The sequence below is a fragment of the Anolis carolinensis genome, chromosome 5 (assembly GCF_035594765.1).
Source record: "Anolis carolinensis isolate JA03-04 chromosome 5, rAnoCar3.1.pri, whole genome shotgun sequence".
In the NCBI taxonomy this organism is placed as follows: Eukaryota; Metazoa; Chordata; class Lepidosauria; order Squamata; family Dactyloidae; genus Anolis; species Anolis carolinensis.
In genome coordinates, this window is record NC_085845.1 from 113111932 (window position 1) to 113129871 (window position 17940).

Genomic DNA, 17940 nt, shown 5'->3' on the forward strand with positions numbered 1-17940 from the left:
CTGGATGGCCATCTGTCAGGAGTGCTTGGATTGTGTCCTCCTACATGGTAGAAGGAAGTTGATCTGAATGATCCTTAGGGGTCACTCCAAACCTTAGGATTGTATGATGTTGTTATTATTATTATTATTATTATTATTATTATTATTAGTATTAGTATTAGTATTGAGAGGCTGGGTGGCCATCTGTTGGGAGTGCTTGGATTGTGTCCTGCATGGCAGAATTGGGTTGGATTGGATGGCCTTTAGGGGTGTCTCCTAACTGTCTGATGCTATGATTCGATGTGTATTATTATTGTGCAGATATTGGATGGCCATCTGTCAGGAGTGGTTGGATTATGTCCTCCTGCATGATATAAGGAAGTTGAACTGGATGATCCTTAGGGGTATCTGCTAATTTTAGGATTATATGATATTCTTCTTCTTCTTCTTCTTCTTCTTCTTATTATTATTATTATTATTATTGAGAGGCTGGCTGGCCATCTGTTGGGAGTGCTTGGATTGTATCGTCCAATGGCAGAGTTGGGTTGGACTGGATGGCCTTTAGGGGTCTCTCCTAACTGTCTGATTCTATGATTCGATTTGTATTATTACTGTGCAGATCTTGGATGGATATCTGTCAGGAGTGCTTGGTTTGTGTCGTCCTGCATGGTAGAAGGAAGTTGAACTGGATGATCCTTAGAGGTGTCTCCTAACTTTATGATTGTATGATATTATTATTATTATTATTATTATTATTATTATTATTATTATTATTATTATTGAGAGGCTGGGTGGCCATCTGTTGGGCGTGCTTGGATTGTGTCCTCCATGGCAGAATTGGGTTGGACTGGATTACCACAGTAATTCTTTCATATTACAGTAGAATCTCACTTATCCAACATTTGCTTATCCAGTGTTCTGGATTATCCAACACAGTCGGCCTTTTAGTAGTCAATGTTTTTCTAGTCAATGTTTTAAATTCATTGTGATATTTGTGCTAAATTTGTAAATACAGTAATTACAACATAGCATTATTGAGCATTGAACTACTTTTTCTGTCAAATTTGTTGTATAACATGATGTTTGGTGCTTAATTTGTATAATCATTACCTAATTTGATGTTCAATCGGCTTTTCCTGAATCCCTTCTTATTATCCAACATATTCACTTATCCAACGTTCTGCCAGCCTGTTTATGTTGGATAAGTGAGACTCTACTGTATATTTATAATCTTATATTATCTGCTTAGAACTGGATTATATGAGGCCCCTTCTACACAGCTGTATAAAATGCACACTGAAGTGAATTATCTGGCAGTGTGGACTCAAGATAATCCAGTTCAAAGCAGATAATATAAGATTATAAATGGGTAATATAGCTGTGTGGAAGGGCCTTGAGTCTACACTGCCATATAATCCAGTTAAAATCAGATAATCTGTATTTGATAGGCAGTCTGGAAGAGGCCTAACTGTGCCTGTCCCCTGGGCTGAGTAGGTTGCTAGGAGACCAAGTGGGCAGAGCTTAGACTTCTAACTGGCAGCAATTGGATAAAAAACAATTATTCCTCTCCCTCTAATTAGGACTTTGTTTTTCTTTTCTTTTTGTTGTATGAACGTAGAGGCATGGATGAGGGGTTGTGTTGCCAAGTTTAGTGTTTCTGGGATGTGTAGTTTTGTTGTTTTGTCCTAGGCCGAATTTTTTTAATCCTTTTATATATATAGACTAGCTGTGCCCGGCCACGCATTGCTGTGGCGAAGTATGGTGGAATGGGAAATAAAGTAATGAGGAATTGGTGGTAGTTAAGGTAAAGGGTAAAGGTTTTCCCCTGACATTAAGTCCATTATAAATGGGTTATGTAGTTGTGTGGAAGCGCCTTGAGTCTACACTGCCATATAATCCAGTTAAAATCAGATAATTTGTATTTTATAGGCAGTGTGAAAGAGGCCTAAGTGAGGCCTAACTCTGCCTGTCCCCTGGGCTGAGTGGGTTGCTAGGAGACAAAGTTGGCGGAGCTTAGCCTTCTAACTGGCAGCAATTGGATAAAAACAATTATTCCTCTCCCTCTAATTAGGACTTTATTTTTATTTTATTTTTGTTGTATGAACGTAGAGGCATGGATGAGGGGTTGTGCTGCCATGTTTAGTGTTTCTGGGATGTGTAGTTTTGTTGTTTTGTCCTAGGCCGAAATTTCATTACCCTTTTATATATATAGATTGGCTTGGATGATATAAATAGGAGGAAATGTATTGTTGTTGTTGTGTTCCTTCCAGTTGTTTCTGACTTATAGTAGTGGCCCTATCACAACTTTCTGGGGCTGAGAGTGTAGGTCTTTATGGCTAAGGTAGGAATCTCCTGTAGAGATACCAAGGTGCTTGTTTATAAAGCTATTGTCCTCTCAACCATATTATATGCCTGCTATAAACATAGGCTGTCTACAGACGTCACACTCAACTCCTGGAACATTTCCATCAGCATTGCCTGTGAAAAATCCTAAAAAATCTCTTGGGAAGACAGGCAGACAAATGTCAGCGTGCTGGAAGGAGCAAAGACCACAAGCATTGAAATGATACTCCTATGCCATAAACTCCGCTGTATTGGCCACGGTGTCCGAATACCCAATTAGCATCTCCCAAAGCAGTTACTATACTCCCAACTCAAGAAGGGAAAACAGAATGTTGATGGACAGGAAAAAAGATTTAATGATGGACTTAAAGCTAACCTTAAAAACTGTGGCATAGACACTGAGAACTGGGAAGTCCTGGCACTTGAGCGCTCTAGCTGAAGGTCAGCTGTGGCCAGCAGTGCTGTGGAATTTGAAGAGGCATGAATGGAGGGTGAAAAGGAGAAACGTGCCAAGAGAAGGCGTATCAAGCTGACCTAACCGGGACCGCCTTCTACTTGGAAACCAATGTCCTCACTGTGGAAGAACATGCGGGTCAAGAATAGGTCTCCATGGTCATCTATGCATCCACCCCCAAGACATTACACTTGGAAGGCCATCATACTTGGACTACAAGGGATAGCCTAATTACTTCGAGCCAAGTGTAATATATTGCTTGGATGATACAAATAGAAGGGAAAATATTTTTGTTATTGTTGTATTCCTTCCAGTTGTTTCTGTCTTATAGTGGCCCTATTACAACTTCCTGGGGCTGAGAGTGTAGGTCTTCATGATTAAGGTAGGAATCAGACTCTGGTGTCCAGAGTCATTGTCCAATGTTGAAACCAGTACACAACATTCTTTATTGTTTTTCTATTTGTAGTCACTATTCTGGAGCAAGACAAGTAACCTTGTCCATCGTTACACTAAAGCTAATCAGGATTTTGTCACTTTGGAGGATACTCTGCTAGGCTACATAGCAGATGGCATTTCATGGTGCGGAGACCCCTCTAGTCCAGGTAAGAAGAGTTTCCTATTCTGTGTAAAAAAGAGAGACATGATTTTTAGTGCAGGAGGATATGGAGGCGGGCAGATATTATGTTCTTAAGTGTAGAGATTTGTAATGGGAAGAATGTTATGTCTGCAGAAGGAAGGTTTCCATAGTGAACTCACAGGAGGCAACTAAATTATTTTTTTGGTGAAAAAAAATCAGTGAAATAGAAAAGTTCTACATTATGCACACAATTTAAACACAAAACAATTTCTTATATTATGGAGAAAACAGAAAATAGAATGTGTTAGATCATATCAACAGAAGGATTCATATGTCTGTGTATGAGAGAGAAATTATATAGAATCCTAATTCTTCTTGCTTCACAGAGCACTAGAAATTCATTTTATGTTTAACATTTCTTTATTTTAGGAGTAAACTACAAATCTTGCCCAAAATGGACCGAATGTGAAAGCAACCCAGGTACAATATATTGGAAAATGGCCTCCAAGATGGTATGTTCTTTAGAACCCTCTTCAGTATTAAAACACGTTCAAGAATCTATCATGTAACAATATTTCATAATATAAAAAGATTAATGAAAGAAGCATTCATTGAATAGTGAATAGAATAATAAATTAAGAAATGTAATATCTCTTCTTGAGGCTTGACACACTTTCTTCCTCCTAGGCTAGTGGTTCTCAACCTGTTCATCCCCAGATGTTTTGGCCTTCAACTCCCAAAAATCCTAACAGCTGGTAAACTGGCTGGGATTTCTGGAAGTTGTAGGCCAAAACATCTGGGGGCCCTCAGATTGAAAACCACTGTTCTAGGCAGACCTTTAAAAATAAAGTCCTTTTTTTCGTGTTAGGAGCAACCGGAGTTGCTTCTGGAGTGAGAGAATTGGCCGTCTGCAAGGACGTTGCCCAGGGGATGCCTGGATGTTTTGAAGTTTTACCATCCTTGTGGGAAGCTTCTCTCATGTCCCCGCATGGAGCTGGAGCTGATAGAGGGAGCTCATCCACGCTCTCCCCGGTGGGATTCGAACCTGGCAGCTTTCAGGTCAGCAACCCAACCTTCAAGTCACTAGGCTTTTATCCCCTAGGCCACCGGAGGCTCCAATAGAGTCCTTAATCCAGTTGATAATCTCATTGCACTAGACCCACTGGGTCAGTTAATGAAGAAATGGCCCTATTTATGCTGATTACTTAGGTCAGCATGATTTGGATTGAGGTTTTTTCCTCGACTTAGAAGCAGTGGGGACAGTTGGGTAAGTTCCTAACCGTAACTGGCCACAGCTGTCCCATAGCCATTGCACATTCCCTGGACTCATGGGCAATGGGACATGGGATAGCAGTGCCCTTTCCCTCCTTTTGCAGTGGTCTCCAGCCATGATTTGGCGCCTACCTTTCCACTGTCACTTACAACAACAACAACAACAACAACAACATTTTACTATGGTCCAAAGACCCACTGTCACTTTCCCTAACACCAACCAAAGTGATGGGGAGTGCTGGGAAGGGGGAGGGGGAGAGGAAGGATTTTCTTCTCTGCCTCAATGCCTCATCACTCTGGCTGATGTCAGGGCAAGTGATGGTGAAAAAGTAGGTGCCATCTCCCAATTAGGGTGGGGGGTGGTCATGGGAGGACATCTAGGCTAAGTGCCCAGTGGCACCAACCCTTTCTGTTTCTACAGTGGTGGTGGGGAAGCCCATGTGGGGACTTTCTCTGACCCATAACCATCATGATCAATTGGCCATGAATAAGGAGTAAGTGTACATGTAAATCCCATTGCTTCCATGATTCTATTGTACTTGAGACAAATAACTGAATTTAGAAAAAGTAAAAACAATACATAGATTCATGAAAATATGAACTAGGACCTTTGCATGGTATGGGATATGATGGTTTGAATCCCTTGCCATCACTGTGTTATGATTCTGGAGCCACACCATGCATGCAATGTTTGCTGTAAAAATAGTGCCAATGTGGTTCAGTAAATAAAATATGGGCTGGATTGGGACAAGAGTGGAGATCAAGGTCTTCCTTTTTCCTTTACTTAGAATAATGACAGACATTGGAACTACTTTAGAAAAAGAAGAAAAGTGTAGCTTTTAGCGCTGTCCTTAAATTATTATGTTATGAACATAATAATAATATAATACTAATAATACAATATAATAATATTAATTATATATATTTTACATGTAATATTACTAATTATATTACTAATTATATTACAATATATTTGTACAGTACAGTATAGTAATTTATTACCAGTATTGTACTATGCTAATAATATAATATTGTATGTAAATTTAATTTGTAAGCCGCTCTGAGTCCCCTTCGGGGTGAGAAGGGCGGCATATAAATGTAGCAAATAAATAAATGTCTACCTACTTGTATATTTGGCTGGGTTCATAGGCCTGGGACACCTCAAGAACATATTAATTATATTTGACTTCTAAATAATCTGTACATATGTTTTAATGCTTCAAATACATAATTATTGCTTTATGCTTATCCAAGGATTGTGATGTTACTCGTTTCAGTTTGCTGAAGCAGCTTGTGGGACAGTCCAAGTAATGCTCAATGGGTCAATAGAAGCTGGTGCATTTAGAAATGACAGGTATATTCTTCCTTTTGTAATATTTATCTGCCTGGTCATTTGTGAATAAATGACAAGTAGGTGTGCTAGCAAATCCAAATGCTCACCTGCTTAACATTCTGTAAGAAAATTCATTGCATGAATGAATGAGAATATACATCCACCTTCACTGTTTATTTGTATAATTAAGAGGCACACCTTTTTGTAGTTTAGCGTTTGTATTCTTATTCTAAAGTGCAAAATGAGCTCAGGCTTACCAGGGACATAAAAAACAACAAAAAAGGCTTTTTTGCTTACGTTGGTAGAAAAAGGAAGAAAAAGGAGGCGATAGGGCCACTGCAAGGAGAAGATGGGGTGATGGCGACAGGGGATAGGGAAAAGGCAGAACTGCTTAATGCCTTCTTTGCCTCAGTCTTCTCAAAAAAAGAAAGCCATCTTCAACCTCAGCAACATGGAATGGACAAAGAATTGGGGGAAATCCAACCCCAAATAGGGAAACAAGTTGTCCAGGAACACCTAGCCACTCTAAACGAATTCAAGTCCCCAGGGCCAGATCAGCTACATCCAAGAGTATTGAAGGAGCTAGCGGAAGTTATTTCAGAACCACTGGCAATTATCTTCGAGAGTTCTTGGAGAACGAGAGAAGTCCCAGAAGATTGGAGGAGGGCAAATGTGGTCCCTATCTTCAAGAAGGTAAAAAAGAACGACCCAAACAATTACCGTCCGGTCAGCCTCACATCGATACCAGGCAAGATTCTGGAAAAGATCATTAAAGAAGTGGTCTGTGAACATTTAGAAACAAATGCGGTCATTGCTAATAGTCAACACGGATTTACCAAAAACAAGTCATGCCAGACTAATCTGATCTCTTTTTTTCGATAGAGTTACAAGTTGGGTCAATACAGGGAATGCTGTGGATGTAGCGTACCTGGATTTCAGTAAGGCCTTCGACAAAGTCCCCCACGACCTTCTGGCAAACAAACTAGTAAAATGTGGGCTAGACAAAACTACGGTTAGGTGGATCTGTAATTGGCTAAGCGAACGAACCCAAAGGGTGCTCACCAATGCGTCGTCTTCATCATGGAAAGAAGTGACAAGTGGAGTGCCGCAGGGCTCTGTCCTGGGCCCGGTTCTGTTCATCATCTTTATTAACGACTTAGACGAAGGGTTAGAAGGCACGATCATCAAGTTTGCAGATGACACAAAACTGGGAGGGATAGCTAACACTCCAGAAGACAGGAGCAGAATTCAAAACGATCTTGACAGACTAGAGAGATGGGCCGAAACTAACAAAATGAAGTTCAACAGGGACAAATGCAAGATACTTCACTTCGGCAGAAAAAATGGAAATCAGAGATACAGAATGGGGGACGCCTGGCTTGACAGCAGTGTGTGTGAAAAAGACCTTGGAGTCCTCGTGGACAACAAGTTAAACATGAGCCTACAATGTGATGCGGCAGCTAAAAAAGCCAATGGGATTCTGGCCTGCATCAATAGGGGAATAGCGTCTAGATTCAGGGAAGTCATGCTCCCCCTCTATTCTGCCTTGGTCAGACCACACCTGGAATACTGTGTCCAATTTTGGGCACCGCAGTTGAAGGGAGATGTTGACAAGCTGGAAAGCGTCCAGAGGAGGGTGACTAAAATGATTAAGGGTCTGGAGAACAAGCCCTATGAGGAGCCTTAAAGAGCTGGGTATGTTTAGCCTGCAGAAGAGAAGGCTGAGAGGAGACATGATAGCCATGTACAAATACGTGAAGGGAAGTCATAGGGAGGAGGGAGCAAGCTTGTTTTCTGCTGCCCTGCAGACTAGGACACGGAACAATGGCTTCAAACTACAGGAAAGGAGATTCCACCTGAACATCAGGAAGAACTTCCTCACTGTGAGAGCTGTTCGACAGTGGAACTCTATCCCCCGGGCCATGGTGGAGGCTCCTTCTTTGGAGGCTTTAAAGCAGAGGCTGGATGGCCATCTGTCGGGGGTGCTTTGAATGCGATTTCCTGCTTCTTAGCAGGGGGTTGTACTGGATGGCCCATGAGGTCTCTTCCAACTCTACTATTCTATGATTCTATGATTCTAAAATATCAGGAAGACACACAAGGACTCACAGTGAAGAAATTTCCAAAAAAGATGTAACACAATATGGCAAAAGTGCCAATAAGCTGGAGGTTGTATTTTATCTCTTAAAAATTGGGTTCCAATTGAGGTCAATCTCATGACCTCATTACACGGACGACCTCCACCCTGTGCTGTTTTGCCAGCCTCTGTGTCGAAATGGCAGGGACTTCAAACAAATGAGGGAAGTGTTGCCAAAGTGGCAAGTGTGTTAGGAGGGAAGCATCCTATGACGTTTCCATTCTGGTTGGGGGCAGGGCTCCAATAGGAAGTCCAGCGACCTATCCATTGCTGAACTGTCCCTTTACCATCCTAGGATGCTAAAAAAAAGTTAAGTGTGATGAGGTCCTTAATCTTGATTAAGGACATATTCAGACTGATTTAAAATACCAGAAAGCACTAGATTTGATTCTCATTCATTCCAATTGGAGTTTCGTGTATGTCTTGTTTATCCCAGAATATTTTCTATCAGTTCCCACTATGATTTGAGATTTTTTATACCAGCTTTCCAGGTTAGTTTCTTTTACTTATCTTGAATGAGCCCTCTGTTAACAAAGTACTAACTTCCAGAAATTCAAATCTTATGGAACCAAACTCTGTGACATTCCCAATTTTTACTTGAAAATTAATGAATTCTTTCTGGGCAGTTCCATATAGCCCTTTAATCCATGAGCAATTGTGTTTTAAAAACATGATTGCACACAAGTTGAAGTCTGTACACGCCCCAAAAAGCATGTGCATTTCTAGGGGTGTGTGTGTGTGTCCATATGCCCTCCCAGAACCTTCCAGGAGGACAGGGAGACACTCTCACCCCACCTCAAAATCCCTTAAAATGCAGGAGGGGAGTAAAATAACTTATCTGGCCACCATTAAACTGCTGCCGGAGCTCTCCTGGCGCATACAAATGAGTGCCAGGAGAAGGGGGGGGGCAGGAGCAATTTTAAGGGGGTTTGCGGAGGAGGCTAGAGCCCTCTCACGTTTTCCAGGATAGTCCACCTGGAAAATGCAAGACAGCTGTGTGGATGATCCTCTTAGAAGTCCCACAATCTTCTGAGGGCACAGCCCAGACAGCGGCCATACTGGAATTTACCTGGGTCTTTCAGGAAGACCTGGGTCTGTCCAATATCAAATTAATTTGGCACAAAGCAGGGTTTCCCTGTTTTGTACCATATGCATTTTCTTTTACATGGGGTGTCGTTTGGATGCCCCACATTAAAATACGGGAGATCATGCTTTTAAGGGGCTGTCTGGATGCACCCTCAATTACTGGTGCCCACTTAGAGGATGTAAGTTAAGTGTAATGGAAAATGAGTATTACTTACCAGTTTTATTTATTTATTTATTTATTATTCAAACTTACAAGAACAGGGTAAAATCTAACAATTTAAAAACATCTTTAAAACATCTTTAAAAACATCTTAAAAACACTCCCCCAGGGCTCGGAGTGGCTTACAAAAACAAGCTAAAATCTAAGCAATTTAAAAACAGCAATAACGGAAATCAAAAGCCTGCCAAAACAGGTGTGTCTTACATGCCCTGCGAAAGACTGATAAGTCCCGCAAGGCACGAACTTCAGGTGGCAGAGTGTTCCAGAGTGATGGCTCCACTGTTGTAAAAGCTCTACGTCTAGTTGCTGTTAGACGCAAGGTCTTAAAACTGGGAACTTCCAATAGATCTTGGTCCTCAGAATGGAGAGATCTCTGGGGTTGGTAGGGGGTGAGGCGGTCCCTCAGGTACATTGGCCCTAGACCATGTAAGGCCTTAAAGGTAAGCACCATCACTTTGAAAGTGATCCAGTGCTCAATTGGTAACCAGTGCAGCTGCAGTAAGATTGGTGTTATATGACATCTCATCGGGACTCCTGCAAGAAGTCGATCAGCTGCATTTTGTACCAACTTGAGCTTCCGGATCACTGACAAAGGAAGGCCATTATAGAGGGTGTTACAGTAGTCCAGTCTTGAGATGACCGTGGCCTGGATCACCGTAGCTAGGCCATCCCTTGACAGATAGGGGGCCAGCCGTCTAACCTGCCGCAGGTGAAAGAAGGCGGTTCTACTAATGGCAGAGACCTGGGCTTCCATCATCAGCAGAGGGTCCAAAAGGACTCCCAGACTTTTTACCAATGATGTCAGGACCCAGGCTGCAGAGCACCAATAACCATACGCAGAGGCCAGAATCTATCTAATATCTTTATTAAGGAAATATATAAAGTCAATAAAAACAAGTGTAGAATATAGTTCAGAAGTAGACCTTTCAGGAAAGGTCAAATATAGTCCAGGAAAACAATGTCCAATATATGATATTAAAGTCCAAAGTTATAATCCACTTCACCGAAACACACACTATTTGTCAAGCAATAGTGTGGGGAACTGTCCATAGTCTTTGAGGCTTAAGGTAAATCCGAAGGGAAGGAAAACAAGGCTGGAATCCGAGGAGCAGGGTCCGTGGTTTAAAACGCAAGGCAAGACTTGAGACTTGGCTAGGTCCAACTTGAAACACGGCAATCATGGAACAAGAACTGAGTCCATAGAAATCCGTGGAACAAGGCAGGGCTGGGAACTTGATTCAGGAGCTGGGAACTGGATACGAAGTCTACACACGATCTCACTCCACGAGCTGACGAATTGACTCCGCAAGGAATCCTTGTGGCCAAACACCTATATAGGATCTTGTTTTCCCGCCAAAGAACACTTTCTCTGGGGAACAAGAAACGAAACCTATTCTGTGTCCAGATGCAGGACTCCTTAAACTTTCCCAAGGGAAACAGACTTAATCATCTAATTGTCTGGCAGCAATCCTGGCGCTCCTGCGAGTCGCCTCCCGAGCGCTTCTATCTTGATTATAATAAAGGCGGCGAGAAAATGGGGGAAATTTCTGCTCAAGGCTTGTTTGGCTGACTTCTTGTGGGCAAACATCTTGCAGCTGCAAGGGCTCCAAATTTGGCAGAAACGGTGGGAAACCCAAGTTTTCCTCTTCATCTGTCACAACAGTACTAGGAACGGGACTACATGGCCCATGAGTCATCACACATGATGACGGACATAGCGCCTCGCCATCCAGGGTAGGCAACTGGATATCCCCACTGCCTGGTCGACCCAGCCATAGAATCTCAGTCTTTGCTGGATTCACCCTCAACCTGCTGGCACGAAGCCATCCAGTAACAGCCTCGAGGCATTGATGAAAGTTGTCAAGGTACAGAGTTCAGTCGGCCTTCCATCTTCAACATAAGCTGAGTGTCATCAGCATACTGGTAGCACTTGAGCCTGAAACCTCGAACCAGCTGAGCAAGTGGTCGCATATAGATGTTAAACAACAGAAGGGAGAGAATGCCACCTTGAGGAACCCCAAAAAGTAGAGGGGACCTTTCAGAGACCAGGCCTCCCCTCTCCACTCACTGTCCACGGTTGTGAAGAAAGGAGGCCAGCCAATTTAAAGCTGTCCCCCTGACTCCAACAACGGCAAGGCGGTGGGTCAAAAGATTATAATTGACTGTGTCAAATGCTGCAGTGAGGTCCAATAACACGAGCAGCACTGACCCGCCTTGATCAAGCTGGCATCGAAGATGATCCGTGATGGAGACCAGCACAGTCCCTGTCCCATGCCCCACATGAAAGCCGGATTGGAAGGGATCTAATCCAGCTGTGTCGTCTAGGAACTGTTGCAACTGCTCCCCTACTGCCCTCTCACCTTGCCCAGGAATGAGAGGTTCGAAACTGGGCGATAGCTGGAGGGAACTGAATGATCTAAATCTGGTTTCTTCAGCACGGGAGAGACCACTGCCTCTTTTAAACCCTCTGGAAAGACTCCTTGCTCAAGTGAGCTGTTTATTATCTTCAACAGAGGGTCACGTAATCCCTCCAAGCAGGATTTAACCAACCAAGAGGGACACGGATCGAGGGAGCAAGTGCTCAGTCTAGCTGCAGCTATGAGCCTATCGACAGCCTTTGCGTCCAGAACCAGTCGAGGGTGGGCCCAGCAAGTGGCCACGGAGTCTCAAGTTCTCTCACTGTATCAATTGTGGCGGGGAGGTCCCGGTGTAGTAGTGAGATCTTGTCAGCAAAATAGCTTTGAAAAGCCTCGGCTGTAGGGGCCTGATCATCACTTTTTGGGTTGTTAGGAACCGTAGTTAAAGATCTAATTATTTTGAACAATTTTGCCGGGCGTGAGCTGGCGGACGCTATCAAAGAGGCGTAATGTACTCGCTTTGCTTCGATGATAGCTGATAGTTTGTTACAATCCTTTAAAATAGTGGAAAAATAAGTTACAAAATATTGTCAAACCACAGAGGTAATAAATAAATAAATAAATAAATAAAAGAATGAACCAAAACGATTCCTAGTCAAACCAATAATAACTCCTCTGAAAATTTTCCCAATATATAATTTTGTTGTTGCTTTAAAATTAGTGGGTATAACTGTGCATGAGTTGATTATGGATTTTGATTTGAATACCATTGTCCACTTGCTAATGAATGTTGTTTCTACTGGTTCCCATCATAGTTGCTCTTCTTATCTAGCACTCCTTTCTGGAGGATGGAGACATTCCTTCTTAAAGAGTCTCTTCTCTGAAACGATTGGTGTCTAGTGTCAACAGGCTTAAAATTGCTTAACAATTTTATGTGTTATAGATATGTGTGTGTAATATTTGCTAGAAAAAATGTTTGATAACCCTTTTCTGTTTCTACTTTTTCAGCATTTTTGGCAGTGTTGAAGTTAGGAACTTAAATTCGGATAAGATTTCAGGGATGTATGTTTGGTTAATGCACAATATTGATGGACCACAAAGGTATGATTTCACAATACAGAATAAAATTAATATATAACCAAATCAACATGTTCTTCATAGATCTGGTTGTTCCGAAATGAACTCCACATTCTTCACAGGTTGGGATGTTTTTGTTAAATTGGCATTATTATTAATCATTTATATAGTTCTTTGATATGCAATTCCCACACAAAATGGGCAAAAGAGCACTCCCTTGGCATCACATCAATGAATGCATGCTTCTGAAGTTAGGCATAATCCTATAATACTTTTTTTTAGCCAAGTTCTTTACTTTTTGGCTGAAGGCATACTGAGCCCAAAAAATGAATATCAGTATCATATCACTGAACAGAGATAGGTTTTCCTAAAGAATCCTGGGATTTGTAATTTGGTATAAATTGCTGTGCTTCATATCTCCACCCTACAGCAATATAATTGGAGAGTCACCTGGAAAGAGAACATAAGTATGAAAGCAGTTCAAAGCTGTCATCTAGATATACCCACAGTTTCAGGGACGGTATCCACAGTGCCCATTTATTTATTTATTTATTTATTTATTTATTTATTTACAGTATTTATATTCCGCCCTTCTCACCCTGAAGGGGACTCAGGGCGGATCACATCACACATATAAGGCAAACATTCAATGCCTTAACATAGAACAAAGACAGAGACAAACGCAGCTCCGAGCTGGCCTCGAACTCATGACCTCTTGGTCAGAGTGATTTGTTGCAGCTGACTGCTTTATCAGCAGTTCGACACCACATTGACTTTGATGGCTCAATGCTACGGAATCCTGGGATTTGTAGTTTTGTGAGATATTGATCCTTCTCTGACAGAGAGCTGTGACACCACAACAAACAGCATATCCTAGGATTTCATGGAATGAAGCCGTGGCAGGTAAAATGGTGTCAACCAGCTATAATTCTGCATGTGGATGGTCTTGTCTTTTCTGTTCACAGGATTTTTTGACCTGGGAACATGCAAAAATATGTTTCTTAAGAGACAAAACACGCAAAATAAATACATGTGCAGGTTGTTCCCCTTTTTCTTTTCTTGTTGTTCCTGCATCTCTGTCGTACTGATTTGCTCTTACTAGTATAAAAAGGGCAATGTTTTTATTTTCATCTGTTCTTTTAAAAAGTCAATAAAAGGCTGCCAATCTTATTTCAATTTGGGAGGGTATGGCAATTGTATAAGTATTGTCGATTTATCCATAATTCTTTGTGTTTCTTTGGTTGAAATTTCTGTTTTATGTCAGCAGAGGTCTCTGCACCACATAAATAGGTTTTGAGAAACACGTGGAAAAGTAGCAGCATTAGTAGTTTTTCTTCCAAGCCCAATAGTAATTTATGTAGACCATACAAAGATATGTTAACCTACATAAATGTCTCTCCTTATGCAAAACAAACAAAAACAAATGACACTATCTGTTCTTATATTATGCGTAAGATGACTGTTGTTCTCTCGACAACATCTCAGAGGTAATCTTTCTGTAATGTGTGACTTTAATGTGCAGTACACAGCCAACCATGACTATTACACTGTCAATGATCATTTGAAAAAGCACATGGAAATCTGATTATTTTTCTTTCCAGTGAATTTTGCGAGGGCCGTTCCATCACAATCCTAAAAGAGATCCTAAAAAAGCAGAAAATAAGAGTCTTCTGTGAAGATAATTACAGGTAGTTTTCTATATCCTTTTGTGTTCCAGTGATCTGATTTTTAAAAAATGGGGAAACTAAATATTTTCAAGTATTAGTAATTTCCATGTAATGTTCAGGACAGGGATCTACTTTAAAAGAAGTGTGTGTGAAGGGTACCGATGAAACAATACAGCAGATTAGTTCTGGATGGTTGGTTTCTTCAGGGGATCCTATTCTCCTTTCCTAGTCCTGATAAGACAAAAGAACACATAAAATAAATAGTGCATGGTGGAAGTATATTATATAATTCCATGTTGGAGCAATTGTCCTATATATTCACTTTATTACACAGGCCTGAAAAATTGAGGGTTATAAAAACTTTGTCCAAAAAAATATAAGTCCGTTTTATAGGAATTTGGAGTTCTTAACCTAAAGTTGGCCCTAGATTTGTTCCCTCACATATTGCTTTGACATTCCTATGTTGTCAAATATGACTAGATGAAATCAGTATTAAAGCTAATAATGAAATTTGTGGAAGAACTGTGTATGGCACATTTTTATTATGTTATTTGAATACAGCAGAGAGAAAATACATTAAAATAATTATAACATTGGAGCGGAAGCTTTCCTCACAGGCCTTTGTTATTAAATTTAAGTTAAACACAATCTTCACTCTTTATGTATGAATGGTGTGAATACATGAAAATAAATGTATGTCTGTTATCCAACCTCCAATAGTTTGGAAATGAACCCGAGTTATCAAAATGATCAAAACTGTTCACTTCACTTATGATCTGTAAGCATCAGTGCACAGATCCTCAAACTGTGGGTCCCGATCCCAAGTGGAGTCCCTTTAGCTCAACGTTGGGGTCATGAAAAAATTGGCAATAGTAAAGCCAGATCTACACTGTCATATAATGGGCCAGGCTTAGCCCAGCAGGCTAAACCGCTAGCTGCAGAAAAATCCTGCTGATCGAAAGGGCTGCAGTTCGAGCCTGGGTCACAGTGAGCACCCACCATTAGACCCAGCTCCCTGCCCACCTAGCAGATCAAAAGCAGAAATGTAGGTAGATAAATAGGTACCGCTTTTAGTGGAGAGGTAATTAAGGCATCCTTAAGGACGTTGATCAGGAGGATGAAAAAGCTCCTCAGCAGGGAAGATGAAGTGACAGCACCCCCACCCCCCACACCTTTGGCCGGAGTCGAGCACAGTCTCCAAGATGTCAGAAATAAGATGGGGAATGCCTTCACCTCTGTCTGTGTATTTTCTGTCCTTGTTAATTGTATAACAGCATTGAATGTTTGCTCTATATGTGTTCTGTAATCCACCCCGAGTCCCCTCAGGGAGATAAAGCAGAATATAAATAAAGTATATTATTGTAATCCTGTTTCAGAATGCAAATTAACTGCATTGAATCGGATTATACGTATGAATCTGCACTGCCATATAATTCAGTTCAATGCAATTAATCATCATTCTGAAACTTGATAATATGGCAATGTAGATCCAGTGTAAAAGGATTCTGAACACCACCCATTTCGACAAATCTGTTACCACTAATGTGCAGTGTTTACAGTGTACTCTGCAGAAAATCCTACAATTGTACTCTACAAAAGGAAAACGTGCCTCTTTAGCAAGCTTTGAAAATACTGATTATTAGAAAATGTTTGATTTATATACATATATACCTGGGGTCACGTAAAAAGTTCTCAGGCAAAAAGTGGTCGCAAGTGGAAAAAGAATAAGAAAACCTTGCATCAGTGAATGTGTTCAATTGACCTGTTCCCTGACAAGTATGCACAAAATGAGTCCTGATATTATGCGGACAAACAGCAGACTAATGATTTGAAATGCCTTCCCCTCCCTGCTAGAGTAACTTGTAGTTTTTTATTCTTTGCTTTACTAAAACAGCCAGTATATAAATGGATTTGATTCCATGTCTTTTGTCTTACAACAGGCCCGTTCAGTTGCTTCAGTGTACCAGAAATCCTGAGCACATCGCCTGCAAAGCTTGTTCTTGATACCATGGTTCTCTGTGCTGTTTATGTCATTGTTCAGCTTTGTATAATATGGAATGTTGTGTGTGTGTGTGTGTCTGTGTGTGTGTATGTATGAGCCCTTCCACACAGCCATATAACCCAGATTATCAAGGCAGAAAATCCCACAATACCTGCTTTGAACTGGGTTATCTGAGTCCATACCGCCCTATATACCAGTTCAAAGCAGATCATGTGGGATTTTATTCAGCTATGTGGAAAACGGCCTCTCTCTCTCTGTGTGTGTGTGTGTGTGTGTGTTAGGAATCTCTATATCCTTCATATGCTGGGACCAGAAGTGAGGCAATTTCATGATATTCTGTAATATCCACAGTTTCACGTAACCACAGTTCAATCAGAAACATAGTTCCCACCTACTCATACATGTGTATCTGATTGGAACTAAACTAAATGCTGGCAGATCTTTGTATTTTAAACCCATGTCTGCTTCCCAACCCAACTGAACAAATCAAATTGTCTGGTCAGTAGATCTATTCAACATGATGCTGTTACATTAGATTTAGCACATAGTATACAGGACCTTTCCCCTGCTTATATCTTAAATCTCCCATCTTCCCCATTAGATCTAAGTCATGTTTAGTAAGAGCTAAGGGCAGATAGGGATGAAAGCTTTGGGAAACTTCCTGGATTCCATAGCATTGAGACAGAGCAGTTTGAATGGTGTCAAACTGTATTACTTCTACAGTGCAACTGCATCCTGAAATCTGCAATCAAAATGGCAACCCGCTTGCAGAAAACCAAACTACAATCATATCCTCTGCCTCCATTGAAATCCTGCATCACATGGCTTAGTTTAGGATATCAGTTGTTATATGTATATTTCTGGTAAAACATCTTTGTAGGTATAACAACTCACCCCTCATAATACAAATAATGAATAGGTCATTTTCATATTTTTTATATTTGTTTTCTTTTGTACTTTGTTTAAAATATTTTAATATAAATTTTAATAGAACTACATTGGTGGAATACCCCGGTCTTAATAAAAAGAGTTCACATCACATATGTTCCTATTTTTCAGAAACAATTAAATCTTGTTTTTGGACCAGTGTTTTGAGGTGATGACTTTCTTTCATTAATGAGAAATACTGGCCAAAGGTGGTGAATCAAACAAATGTTTAAATCAATGATCTCTTAGGTTGGATCTACACTGTTTTATAATTCAAATTATCAAAACAGATAATCCACATTATCTGCTTTGTACTGGATTATATGAGTCTATACTGCCATATAATCCAGTTCAAAGCAGATAATGTGATTTTATATGGCAGTGTAGATGGGCCTTAGGAACTTTCCACACAGCCATATAACCCAGAATATCAAGGCAGATAATCCACTATATCTACTTTGAACTGGGTTATCTGAGTCCACACTGCTATATAATCCAGTTTAATGTGG

General features: G+C 40.8%; 1 protein-coding gene across 1 annotated transcript in view; it reads left to right on the forward strand.

The window, feature by feature from the left end:
* LOC100566030 (ADP-ribosyl cyclase/cyclic ADP-ribose hydrolase 1) overlaps nucleotides 1-17592 on the forward strand; it is a 43277-nt gene extending 25685 nt beyond the window's left edge. The window contains exons 3-8 of the mRNA XM_062982180.1: nucleotides 3243-3378; nucleotides 3783-3865; nucleotides 5903-5979; nucleotides 12767-12859; nucleotides 14437-14523; nucleotides 16443-17592. Of these exons, the coding sequence (XP_062838250.1) occupies nucleotides 3243-3378; nucleotides 3783-3865; nucleotides 5903-5979; nucleotides 12767-12859; nucleotides 14437-14523; nucleotides 16443-16506 (540 nt within the window). The 3' untranslated portion in view covers nucleotides 16507-17592. The remainder of the gene's footprint in view (nucleotides 1-3242; nucleotides 3379-3782; nucleotides 3866-5902; nucleotides 5980-12766; nucleotides 12860-14436; nucleotides 14524-16442) is intronic.
* Nucleotides 17593-17940: the final 348 nt, after the last annotated feature.